General features: G+C 36.3%; 1 protein-coding gene and 1 long non-coding RNA gene across 2 annotated transcripts in view; both read right to left on the bottom strand.

The window, feature by feature from the left end:
• Nucleotides 1-8,121, bottom strand: part of LOC141385810 (uncharacterized) — a 100,647-nt gene extending 92,526 nt beyond the window's left edge. Inside the window, exons 1-2 of the long non-coding RNA XR_015491192.1 lie at nt 7,936-8,121; nt 7,689-7,774 (exon numbers count right to left, since the gene is read on the bottom strand). This is a non-coding gene — a long non-coding RNA (uncharacterized LOC141385810). The remainder of the gene's footprint in view (nt 1-7,688; nt 7,775-7,935) is intronic.
• Nucleotides 8,122-9,111: 990 nt separating this feature from the next.
• ctsll (cathepsin L, like) lies at nt 9,112-12,902 on the bottom strand. The gene is given in 8 exon segments (NM_001005999.1): nt 9,112-9,580; nt 9,694-9,811; nt 9,942-10,110; nt 10,601-10,825; nt 10,971-11,123; nt 12,208-12,330; nt 12,432-12,570; nt 12,875-12,902. Coding segments are annotated over 6 exon segments (786 nt in total). The 5' UTR covers nt 12,229-12,330; nt 12,432-12,570; nt 12,875-12,902; the 3' UTR covers nt 9,112-9,480.
• Nucleotides 12,903-13,626: the final 724 nt, after the last annotated feature.

Raw genomic sequence — 13,626 nt, 5'->3', positions numbered from 1 at the left:
CCCTGGTCAAAAAGCTTGTCAAAGTTTTTGCAGAAAACACTTTATTACTGGTAATATCCTTGATTATCTATGGTATGGCCCATAGTGATTACATAATAAACTTGTGTTGTTCCGAGTCTGCGTTTTTTCACACTTACATGATTCAATGGTTCACTTCTTTTATTTGTAATATTCCTTTACAATCTCCTGTTTAAAGAGCTACATGACTTCACAGGAAAGCCGACAGCAAAACTGGTTCAAAGCAATTCACTATAATAAGATGCTTTCTTAACTGCTGTTTTCTCACTGCTGTCAATTTTACTTTGTATCTAATTTGTTACTGAGATGAAAAAGCACAGCATGCTTACATGTTCATCTAAAAGAGGCTCTCAGCAGAATGAGTGGCATAGAGATGCTTGCCATCAATTTGGCACACAACAAACTCACACATCCAAATTAGACAACATTCATTATCTAGCTTGTAACAAATACACTAAGCATGCTTCTATCAGTCAGACCTATAAGCAGATGATGGCAAGAAAAGCCTAAGCATGCTAAATGCCTAGCTATTGGTATTAATGACAAGAAAAATTACAGGAAGAAAGGGAGAGTTAACCAGCGGCCCCCAAACTCTCTAAGCAATATCTAGATAAACATATATCCCTCTATGTGTTGGTGAGAAGATAAATCATGTCAGAGAGGGAGAATGATGATGTGTAGATGCTCAGAAAGAGAAAACAGAAAAGACGAGAGGGAGTTAATGGAGGGCACGGGTGGGAAGGCTGGGTGGAGAAGTCAATGTTTCTGAAGAGCTGAGAGTAGGACAGCTGTGTCCAAGTGTGTGTATGTGTGTGTGCAAGGCCCTAGAAGCAAGCTCTGTTTCTGTGTGTCAAAGGGAGTAGTGATTAATGACCCACAGGCCTTGTTTCTCTTGCTTCCTTCCTCAGCAGCAATGTCACACACACACCGTCACATGTCAGCCTAATGGACGCAGGCAGACAGTGGCGAGAGCTGCCCGTTGCTCCAGACTCACACGCACATTAAGAACATGCATGCGTGTTAAAAAAAAAAAGGGTCCAAAATTTCACCAAAGGATTCAAGTCTGTGGTGTTCACTCTTTGCACTGATTGTGTGCATGAAAGAAGGAAAGTAAGAACAGGAGAAAAAGACGTTGTGCGTAAGAGAAAAAGGAGAGTGTGCGGCTGAGAGAGAGGGAGAGAGGGAGAGAGAAGTCAGTGTTTGCATGTGTGCCGGTTCCCAGCCCTGTCAGTGAGCTGTCAGAGTGTGATTTATGGTTGTGAGACTCACAGCAGTCCTTGCTGCCAGTTCAGTATTGTTACAACTGACATCTAATGAGGCCAGACGTGCTTTCAAGCACAGCACTTAACACAGGCCTCCATCTCCACCAGTCACAGGCCCGCTTTTCTCCTCCTCTCTCACTCCCATTTATTTTCTGCATCTGGGGTGGCAGACCAAGGAAAAGAGGAAAGACACGGTCTTGCTGCGAGAGCTTACAAAACGGCGGGCGAACACAGATGAAGCTGCAGTCAGCAGGCTTTTTCTCCCCCTCCCCCTTACACAAGGCTGCACAATGGCAAATTAAACTAGAGCGAACCTTTATATTCTGATGACTTTGCTTTGAAAGGCAATATCTCACCGTTTTTCTACGCCATTCAATTTTTCAACTCTGCTCCGATGCTTAGTAATTGTCTGGAGGATAGTCGGCGCTCTGGTCTAATCATATTGGTGGCTGTGTCATTTTGAAAGGGAGGAGGAGTAATGCTGGATGAGAGCTCCTTGGCTTTGACTTTTTCCTGATCTTGGGTTTCTGCTGCGCTCCTCTTCAGGCTGCTAGCTTAGTCAGGACCCCTCGCAGTAATCATAAACAGAGCCGCTGGCAGCAGCACCCGAGTACTGCGCTCCCTCCCTGCGCCCCCTGCTCCGGTTCCTTGTCAGACGTGATTAATGGCACACGGGCCCGGTGCGCTTTGCGTTGCCAGTTCCAGCGATGTTCCCTTGATACTTAATGAAGTCTGACAAACTTCTTTTCCCTCATTGTGTTCCAGTTATTTTTCCCCGCTCCATTTAAGAGAAGCCCAATGTAGCTAAATTTGCCACCGCCGCACAAAAGCACAGGTCAGAGTTTTCATATTTATTGCGCAGTGGAGGAGCACAGCCTATAACACCGCTGGCAACGTCGGCTGTTTCTCAGGCAGCTCGTGTTGTTGTTCATACTTCAACTTTGAGTAGTTTTGATTGCAGTCATTAGATGTTCCACAGCTTACGTTCCAAGAACTAAAGGTCGCGGTGGCCTACGAGACAAGGTCTGTGGCATCTCAAACACATGCATTGATTTTACTTGTATTGCAATACAAAAAAAAAAAAAACATCTTTTACCATTTACAGGCATACGATTAGATTTTCCTTGAAAAAGTGAGGGGAGGGGTGTAATAAATAAATAATAACACCAAAAAATAAACCATGCCAAAGAAATTGCATGAATAAATGAATGAATAAATGAATGAATAAATGAATGAATGAATGAATGGATGAATGAATGCATGAATAAATGCATGAATGAATATTTAAAAATAATAAATACTTATCAGAAAGAGAATAAATATAAATAAATAAAGTTGAACAGCACCATAAGTGGATAATTTCAGATTAACTTGTAAGTGCTATGATGACTGTTTTTACTACTCACAGCAAGGCTGTTAATCAGGCAAATAGGTACAATTGGAAAGATAAATTACAAAGAAAACAACTTATACACTCAGGCGTCAGCACTTTCAGTCATGTTCAAATTAAAACTAATTGAAAGGATGAACTGTGAGCGAGACATTTAGCAAGCAGACAACATCAATTTACTACGAATGTAATAATACACAAAGAACACCTGTATTTTTGAGGTAATTGCAAACTTTAGATTTTGATATGACATCTGGACTATGTCGTATAAAGTGCACTGCATATATAAGTACACCCCTCACAAATCTCTCTTTTAAATTCATATTTAAATCTGGAGCTTATCTAACAAAATAACTTACTATAACGGTCCAAAAACTAGTCCAGCCAAATTTATGTTACAAAAAAATATTTTAAAAAATAAATAAAAAGAGGAAAAAAATCAAGAGAAGCAACAAAATGAAAAGTTGTCATATTTTGCTCGAATTTAATTGTATTATCTTTCAATTTCTAAATATGTTTGGTGACTAAAATATTATTTTAATGAATATATCCTTTTAATAAATCCGTTTTGTTTAAATGCACCAAAATCCATTGCCTATATTCACTGAGAAATGGATAAACATATTAATTTTCAAAATGGGGTGCACTCATTTATGCTGAGCACTGTATTCTCAAAATAAAAAAATAACAAAAAGTATTATTTTTATTCCTTATTGGAATATTGCATAATTAAACTAAAGTACACTAATTAAACCAAATATTAAAAAAAATAAAAAAATTTAACTTAGCAAATTTCGCACTGTAGATTACACAATGATTTTAAAGGGCAATCTAAACAGCATCAATTTCTACAGAAAGGAAATGCAACTATATTGCTGATGGTTTATGTGATTAAGCAACTGGACATGTTGAAGTGTTAAGTCAATTCAAGAAATGAAATGTACATTTTTTTTAATTGACACTGCAACTGCTACAAGGATTTTCAACACTACAAAAAAACTTTAGTATCTCCTTTTTATTATCTACAGTGTGTCTGCTTTAAAGATGCCAGCAGGGGGCTCTGTTGTTACAAATTAAAAAGCAAAAGTCAAGCACTACAGAAATACTCTGTTTATATACAGTAAGTCTGTGCATTAGGCATGGTCTGGGGTAAGATTTTGACGTTATGAAAACCTTGCATCACGATTTCACAGTATGACGGTATTGTGATCACTGCTCGAAAATATGTTCTGTTTAATTGTCTGGGTAAAAAACTAATTTTGAACACAATATATTTTATTTTATTAAACATTTAAAATATTTTAGAACAGTAAACATGTCAGGCTATATAAATAAAAATTATTGACTTCTGCTGTCTTTATTATAATAATAATATTATTAATAATTTAGCATTTCTTTCAATATAAAGCAAGCCACTGCGCTGTACATCTCTATAGCATGCTTGGATGTTTTTTTATTAGCAATTTGTGTTTCAGATGTTCTTAAAAAACATGGCAAGAAAACTGAAATACACTATTGGAATGGTATAAACGAAAGGTTTGGTCGTTTTAAAACCTTGACTCTTACAAACTGTGGTAAACCTTGAAAATGGTTCTAGTCCCATGCCTACTGTGCATAACAAAATCTTGGTGGTGCTGCATTTTTACTATGATCAGAGGACAAACCTCTTTTACAACCAATTCAATGAATAATGAATAATACGAACTTGGCACTTATGAGCTGTGTTCATAATACAGTATTTAAAAATGAAACACCACAATTACTGTAGTACACAATACACAAACACAACATTAAAGCTGCAATAAGGATCAGATAAAAGGTCAGGAGAAAAAAAATATATATAATATATAAAAAAATATATATATATATAAACGCTGGTCCGCATTCAACAAGTAATGGAACGTCAATGTGTTCTTCAAACCTGGTTCATAATTGTATTATATTTTCACCAAATTAAACTTAAATGTCTGTACATGACATTTCTAAAAGGTAACATTTAAAAAAAGGTCAAGATGTTTAAAGTTTATCTTGATCATCTTTTTTCCCCAATCAAAATACATTTGTTTTGTTTCTTTGCTCGTCTCTGAAATTTTAAATAGGCTACTGTATTCGGTTTGATGTTGCATGTCAGAAAGTTTTAGACATACACGATTCAATTAGTCTGAACAATAAAAATATCTCAGTCATCCTTTGCTACGACAGCTTGATCAGAAAGACTGCTTTTTACTGGTTAATATCAAACAATATACATTGAATCCATTTTGCTTCCTTTTATTTGTCTTGGATGTTAGTTAAAGTCTGCACCAGCAGAGGGCGATCTCGACACACAAATGTTTGTTGTACTGTAACTTACTTTTGCCCCTTTCCTAGTTGTTGTGATTATTCGAATAAATGAACGAGGAAAATGTCCCAGAAATACAATTAAAAATCCTAATCACTACTTGTACTCGTCAACACTGACATGACATGGGCCAACCTTGACAGATGATGTTTCATGATATTATCATTGCGAATTATGTAAACAAAAAATAATTACTTAAGTGACTAACACCTGATGATAATAATAAATATAGCTAAACAGCCGTGCATCGTGATATATCATAACTTGACCAGATGCTGCTTACCAATGACTGTAAAAAATATGGACGACGCGACAGCCCCTTTTGCCATTGAACGCCTTGAGGGCAAAACGCCTGCTTGACGGGCACAAACTGTCGCAAAAGACTGCTGAAATTGGAGCCAGACATGCGCAGAAGGACTGTCTGATGGAGCCAGAGGAGGAGCCGCGATAATGAGCAGAGTCGAGCTTCCAACCAAACGCTTTATGTAAAATCAACCACGCCCCCCGAACTTCTCACTCGACTGCCGGTGTCTGCACTATAACAAACGCTCACTGATGTAAATAGAAGCACTTACATTAAAAAAACACAATAATATACGGTTTAAAAACGGTGTGATGTAAGCTGTTAAACTTTAATAAAAGCAATACATGGTGGACTGCAGAAATAAACGATCTTTTATACACTCTAGCCTGAATATGAGCACAAATAATATATTCTCTTATTGTTATATTTGTTGTTGGTATTTGTTATCTTCATAGGGGTAGAAATAACACTTGTAAAATATGAACAATAACACATAAACAACACATACATTATAGGAAAGGTTTTTATTTTTATTAGCATCAACAGAACCCAAAATATAGCCTACACACCATAACGATTTACCATGCGGGAACAATCGTGCGTTTAGAAGATAAATACAGCAAGATTACTAAATATCAACAGGATATTTACACATCCCAACCCTGCAATTTGTCAATTTGTGCAAAAAAACTTTGCACTATTAATACAACGTCTATCTGCTGTAACATCACTAGTATATTGTTTATTCATTTTCGCTTGAATTGTTTATTTATTTAATTTTTTTGCCTCCGTTTTCATTTGGTTTATTCGATGCCTTCATTATATCTGGCAACGAGGAATTTACATTCTTTTTAATGTTAGCTGGAGTGTTCAAATAAAACGCCAACAGTAAATGATGTAAATAAATAATATCTAACATTTACAGCTCTATTAGGTTATATAAGATTCGATTTCAAGAACCTTATAATGATTTATAACAGCAAATTCAGTAGATCACTTAATAACATGCCAAAACTTAAAATGCAGAGACGTCCTATAAAGCAAGTTCAAATAACCTTACAGGAGATCAACGTGGAGATTATTATTTAAACACAAAGAGAATTACTGCTAACGATCTCCTGTATACCCCGTACTTAAATGGGTTTATTTTATTGTGCAGTTTTATTGTCATTTTCGTATTTATTATTATTATTATTTAATACTTGTGCAATCGATACAGGTTTATTGTTATTTATTTTGTCCTTTATTTAAATAATTGCTATGCTGTTTGCATCTTTATTCAAAGGTTAAACTCAGTGATACACTTTGCGTTCACATAGTAGCATGCGTTTGTTGTTATATCAACAAAAATGGGTGTAATAACGTTAACAAATGTGAGGGTTTTATATAATGAAGATTCAATCGCGCCAGCTCCGGGCATCAGCGCATAACCTAGTCGCGGCGTCGCGGGCTGATTCCGGCTCGCATGCGGCAGCGCCTGCTGGCTCAATTGACTCAGGCTGGAATCGGGCAGTGAGTCCAGGCATCCGGAGTAGGTCCAGCAGAGGTAGTCAGTCTGAGGGGTAAGTCTCCGGCAGGCAAGAACTGGCCCCAGTGTATTTTGCTATCTGGGTGGCTAGGCGTGTATTAGCAAACTAATAAAGCCCGAAAAAAGCTTTGACCTTAGCGAATAAACAGTGTTCCACCAGATCATGTATGTCAGAAACTGTAGTTTACTGCTGAACTCATTTTGTCATAGTAAAATATCACAGAAATCTAGTAATAACACTTCAGTCTCCTACCGAAGCTCAGACGCCGCGCTTTGAGAAACTGTCAATCACAGCTGTTAATCACGATGACACGCCCAGCATTAAATTACTGCTAAAAACAAACTGTTTACAAAAATGAGGATCTGGACCTATTTCAGCACAATAACCAGTGCCTTAATCCACCAGAACCATCTTTCGGGACATTTTATTGCAAGTGTAATTAATTTTTTTATTTGGGCTCAAGTCTCCTTCATTAACACGGAGGAGGCGGGCTTTATGACTTGTACTGCAGCCAGCCCCCAGGGGGCGATCTAACGGCCGAAACCTTCACTCAAACGTAGGCTTGCGGCACACTTGCTGCTTACACTTACAACATGCCACGGAATGGCAGAGCACGTGACTCAAAAGACTCTCCAACACAGCATTTTCTGACCTCTCATATTTACAGCTCAAACTTCAAAGCCAAGCTAAACAGCGTTCAGTCAAAGTCTAGACATGTAACCAACAAGCAATGATAGATTGTGATTTAAAGAGGTTTTACTCGTCAGCATGATGTTCAAGATAGAAACTCTGGCTTTTTCGTTAGTTTCGAGAGCTCCTGAATCTAGGTGTACAGTAGGCCTACCTTTCCTTGTGTCATCAAAACTCGATGCGACTCCAAACTACATCCCAGTTTATAACCGTATTCGCTGTTTTCCCCTGGATAGCGTGCTAAAAGAGAAAACGTATGTAAATATGAATATTTCTCAGAAATTGTGGGCTTCATGAGCACCTTTTTTGTGGAGCTTCAGGCATCCACATTTGTTTTACCAATTTGTTGTGCAGCATAAATGTTTTTTCACTGTCATTTCACAGAGAACAAAAATACTAACCTGGTCCAAAGAGGTGTTTTGTGATGTCGAAAAAAATGCCATTTTTGTTTCTCTGACAGCGTGACAGCGGCAGTTTCAAGTTGACAAACACTTTCAAATAGTTCGCGATAAAAAGTGCGTGTGATCACCTGAACGTGCGCGCGCACAATTTACCTAGTAGTAGGTGGGTTATTTCCGATGCTAAGAAAATGCTAAATGATCTTTCAACTTAAAGGGATATTTCACCCAAAACATGTAATTTCTGTCATCGTTATTCACCTTACACTTGTTCAAAACCTTTCTTCTGTTGAACACAGAAGATATTTCGATCCAGGTATCTGGCACTTTCGCAGTAATTTATTTTTCTATGGAAGTGGATGTTGCCAGCAACAAGCATTTTTAAATCATATTTTTTGTTCAACAAAAGAAAGAAAAACTCACATGAGAGTAAATTGGGTAATTAAATTTTTGGGGTATTGTCTTAACAGAACATCCTAAAAACCAGGCTTTTATATCATAGATAAAAATCTAGGATTTAATGGTCTTCGAACATATTGGATGTTATTGAATAAAATGTATAAATAGCAGTTAGATAAACAAGAAAAGGCCTTAATCTCTGGAACCAGAAAAAAAAAATGATTAAAAAAAGATGCTGATCTAAACTGACATATGACCGCAACCTTAAAAACTACGGATACACAAGCAGATATTAAGAGTGAAAGGTTTAGCGGAAATGGTTAAATATCATGCCAGCCTTATTGGTTTCTATAGTGATACCCTCAAACCACATTTGAAGAGGTTGAACACCACTGCTTCACATAAAGTATTATTAAATGCTTAATCGCCTTCTCTAATCCGGCATTTTTTCATGGGTCAACCAATACAATTTACCATGTATTAGCATTAAATGTTGACACTCATATGCTAATTTTTGATAATGTAATAAGTATTACAACTGTTGCTGATTGTTGAGATTTGTACCCTTAAATGTGATTCATAATCATCCAGTTCCACAGAATTTTATGACGTCAGAACAGCTTAGTCTCAAATTTTTAAAAGTAATGTGAAATTGGATTTATGCACCATTAAGATCAACAAAGAGGTCCAAGAAACACCTTTAAACCACATTATGGCCTTCTAACAAGTTAGCCATGCTTGCATGAAATCCCCATGGAAAAAAATACAGACTTCACAGGATTTCCATGACAGAATATTTATTATTCATCCATTCACAGGTTAAGTACAGAAGATAAAGGCACAGCATTTGTACATTCATGGATCGCCTCTTACATTAAAGCAGCTTGTTACCATACTCACATTTAAGCTTTAGATGTAGTGAAATGACTTGCATCACAATGCAGAATGGTTCACTGGGTCAACCAAAAACAGGTTACTAAATCTTTAGTAATCACTTGATACAAATATTGTCAGTGTTCTAGACTAAAACTGTAAGACTTGTCTAAAACATCTTGGGCCTAACAGCAAAACATTGATAAAATTGAACACAAATTCACATTAAAATCAAACAAAAGTCATTTCCAGAATGCAGAGAAAGCTCTAATTGCTTTACATTAGGGGGTAACTGGCTGATGTCGCAATGCCACAGTGATTCTTTAGGTCTTTAGCCATGTAAATGTAGCCTTTGTCACCCCATCTGTCAGTCCAGCTAAAGGAAATTAATAAACATGCAGTTAAGGTAGTGCCAGCAAAACAAAAAATGTATGCATTAAAATAATAATAATAATAATAATAATAATAATGTTGTTAAGTAAATCGTACCTGTTCTTCACGATCCAGTACCTCCTTCCAGCAACATCAACCCCCTCATAACCATAACCAACCACCAAGACTCCATGATCAAGTTCTTCGGTGCTGCATGCCTTCTCGTAATAGATGCCTAAAGTTCAGTATTAGAAAAGGAGTTAAACCTCAGACTTTCAGAGCAAGTTAGGGCATGTCATTTGGTTATAGTTGTGCATAAGCTACCACTTAAGCAAAAATCCAATTCCAACAACAGAGTTACCCACCAGACTGATAGAACTGGAAGGATTCATGTCCTGCATCAATAGCAACAGCTACAGGACCCACAGCAGCAACAGCCTTCATAAGAGCATGCTCTTTACCACTGGGGATGTCAACAAAACCGGTGACATTTGCAGCACTATAACGGGGGTCATAATGGCATGGCTGATCATCCTGCAAGCAAAACAAAAGGAACATTAGAAGTGAGGTCTCAAATTATTAAGTGGTCTCTACTCAACGTTATTTTTATAAAGTTAAATGTAAATTTTTGATAATCTTCAGATAACTTAAAGAGGATGAGAAACATGCTAGGAAACTGGCATAAAAATTATAAAAACTTAAATTGTTGAAACTGGGGGTGCCGATTTGGAAACATCTATGCTAGAGAGGTAAATTTAACCAAATGATTTCAATGAGTTTGACTAAATAAGCAAAACAATTGAGATGGTGTGAAATGAAGACTGGTCCAGTTATTAAGTCTGGCTATCCAAACACAAGTTCTGCTGAGGTAAAGTCACAAGATGGTTGCTTGTCAAGGAAAAAAAAAGATCATATATGCAAACAGTGATAGCAATCTATCATTCAAGTCAACTAAATTACAACATATGGGAACATGACTAATGACACAGGAGCTAAACCCTTAAAATTTAAAAATGGTTCTTACCGTTGCAAGATAAGGGTATGACTCTTCAGAGTCCAGCCCGTTGTTGTCTTGAACATATTGGAAGGCCTGGTCCATGAGGCCTCCATCACAACCATTATTGCCCTGTGGTCTGGAACAGTCCATCAAGTTTTGCTCACTCAGAGAAACCAGCTTTCCGGTTTTCCGGAAGACTTGACCCTCCAAGGCACCTGTTGAACTGAAAGCCCAGCAAGATCCACACCGTTTCTAGGACCACAGGACAGACGAGTCACCAAACAGTAAAGACACACATGCTGAACTTTAGAAGGAAGTTATATTTTAGCTGTATAAGAATTTCAATAGATGCATCTTTAATTCATCAGAAAACATTTGCACATGACTTGGAGCTCACCTGGTCTTTGATAGGAGTAACATAGCCCTTCTGTCTCCAGTCAATCTGTTGAGGGGCTGTAAAAAAGCTGGGTTCTATGAACAATGAGCCCTTTGACTTCCGGTTGGGGTCACGGTTATAACCATTCATTGCCTGTCTGAACTCCTCATTTGTCTAACAGAGAGAATGTAGAAAAAAGGTTTTAGAAGTCAGCCTTAAATTAGAATTTAAAAAAGGATCAAAAGAAACTCATTTGAGAATAAAAATGTAACTTTACAGTGCAATAGAATGAAAATGTGGATACAAGTTCAAAATATAGATACAGCTGAATAAAAGTGCATGGAAATGGCATACAATGAGCATTACAAGTCATCGTTTCCTTATTCTCATATAAATTCCAGTCAAAAACAGGCCAATAGGAGCACATTTTAATAAACAAACAAACAAACAAACAAACATGCAACTCTGACAACAACTCCTTGCTAAAATAAACCTCTTTACCACTTCAGTTGAAAGGAATCTACTCCATTTAATTTATTTGCTTACTGATATGTTATAGATTATTTTGCACATGTACATTTTAGAGTATACATCACACTGTGTGTGAGAGCATCAGAGAAGAGCTCATTACTATTCATCATCTGTCAAAATATGGTCAAAAAACAAGCACATTGTTTCAATGCATTCTATGACATATTTAAAGTATAAGGGGCTTATGCTGCAAAAAAATTTTTTTAGTTGAACTTTTTAAACTCATACTTGGTTTTCTAACTTTTTTGGTCTTGCTTTTAGTCTAAATATCTAAAAAATGTTTCAAGATTTTTTTTTTCTTTACTCTTTAGCAAAATTATCTGCCGATGGGGTAAACAAAATCATCTCATGTCAAATTGAAAAACAAGAATTTTTTTTGTTTAAAGAAATATTCAGAAATTTTGGCATATTCTTAAAAAAAAGACAATTGTTTTGCTTGTCTAGAAAATGCTTCTTGATTTAAAATTTTAGACTAGAAACAAGAAAAAAATCTAAGAAAAGCATTTTTGCAGTGTAAATCTTCGATTTAAGTTACTGACTGTGATTAAATCATTTAACAAAAAACTGCATTTCCTGGAACTGAATGTGCTTAAAAAAATGATCTGGTTTCACACTGATGAAACGCCACACTTGATTTCGATGACATTTTTTCTTTGTAAAGCTGATTTGACAATTTGAATTGTATAAAGCAAAATAGAAATAATGACTATATTACTAAACTGCTCACCATGTCACCAAATTGATTCATTCCCAGTCTGAAGGTGTGTTTGCCCACTGAGTGCTCAAGGTTGTGTAGCTCAATTTTTTTCAAGTTCTTTTCCCAAACCATTCTCCTCCAGCCCTCCTCTTTCTGGTCAAGGAAACAGACATTTTATCTATTTGCAAAAAGCCATTTTATTATAAAGACAAATATTGCTTGACACTCATTTTAATCTATTACAATATTCCCACCTCATGATAGCTTTTTTCATGCCAGCGCTTCCAGAGGTGCCAGTGGTCATCTAACTTCTGGTCTAGGGTTGGAGCAGCAAACACTGCGCTTATGCACAGTGTGACGAGTGAGGCAAACAACAGCATTCTGCCTGCAAGACTGGGACAGAAAAAAAAAACAAGACTCAATTAGAAGGAATGTCAAAGTTGCAAGAATAAAATAACATTTTAACCAATTACTAGGAATAGCGATTTTAAATGCATTCAAAATAATTCAAAGCTGCATGCAAACAACTTACAATATATTGCTCAACTTTAAGTTTTAATAACTTAGAAAAACATTTAGACTAGGTGAACTTCACATCAAAATCTGTGCACTAGAAACAATAATAAGCCTCACATAAATTTAGCAAGCAACGTTTCTTAAGAAGAAGAGTAACAGCAAATTAAAGATATAAACTTACCTTTCACAAGCGAAAGAAATGTTTGACTGTCAATGTTTACATCTAAGGGTGTTTTAAAGCGCGTCCAAGCACAGAGGTGATCTCTCATTGGCTGACGGTAAAGATGAGCAAAGTGTTTACAGCCAATCAGGTTCAGCAAAAACTTCATTTTCTCATGTGTTTCATCATTACAAGATCGAGAATTCATCAATGGAATACTGATTCTTGTATTATTAGCCTACTTTGACAAGATTAAGTTACATTCAAAAATACTTTACCTAAATCCACAGCTAAAAACAGTACAACTTTCCTGTATTACTGGATAGCTTAATAAAATTGATTATTCATAATATGGGTGACGTCTATCGTTGTTTGTGCTTGTCAAAGAAGCGTAATCTGACAAGTTCAGACAGAAAATAATCCAAGTGAAAACACAGAGGCCATTTAGAAAACTCTCCGAGTAAGCGTTTTTAAACAGCTTCAGAGGCTCGTGTTTTGTGCTGGCATTTAAAATGCTAGAAATAGCAGACACAGTTCTTATTACCTAGGCTTGATCTTGGAATTATGATTGCACAGCACATTTGTGACATCATTTGCATACAGATGGTCTTTTCACTTTTAAGCCTTTTGTTATTGTTTATGTGAAAAACAAACAATAAGTCTACATGCAAAATAAAATAATATTTCTGAACTTTACATATAGTATTACATAGTATTAATGATTATATATACAATGCTCAGCATAACCAAGTACACCACATTTGAAAATGAAT

This window comes from Danio rerio, chromosome 5 (assembly GCF_052040795.2).
Source record: "Danio rerio strain M-AB ecotype USA chromosome 5, GRCz13ab, whole genome shotgun sequence".
Classification (NCBI taxonomy): domain Eukaryota; kingdom Metazoa; phylum Chordata; class Actinopteri; order Cypriniformes; family Danionidae; genus Danio; species Danio rerio.
Note: the sequence above shows the minus strand (reverse complement) of the source record. Positions and strands in the feature narration are given on the sequence as shown.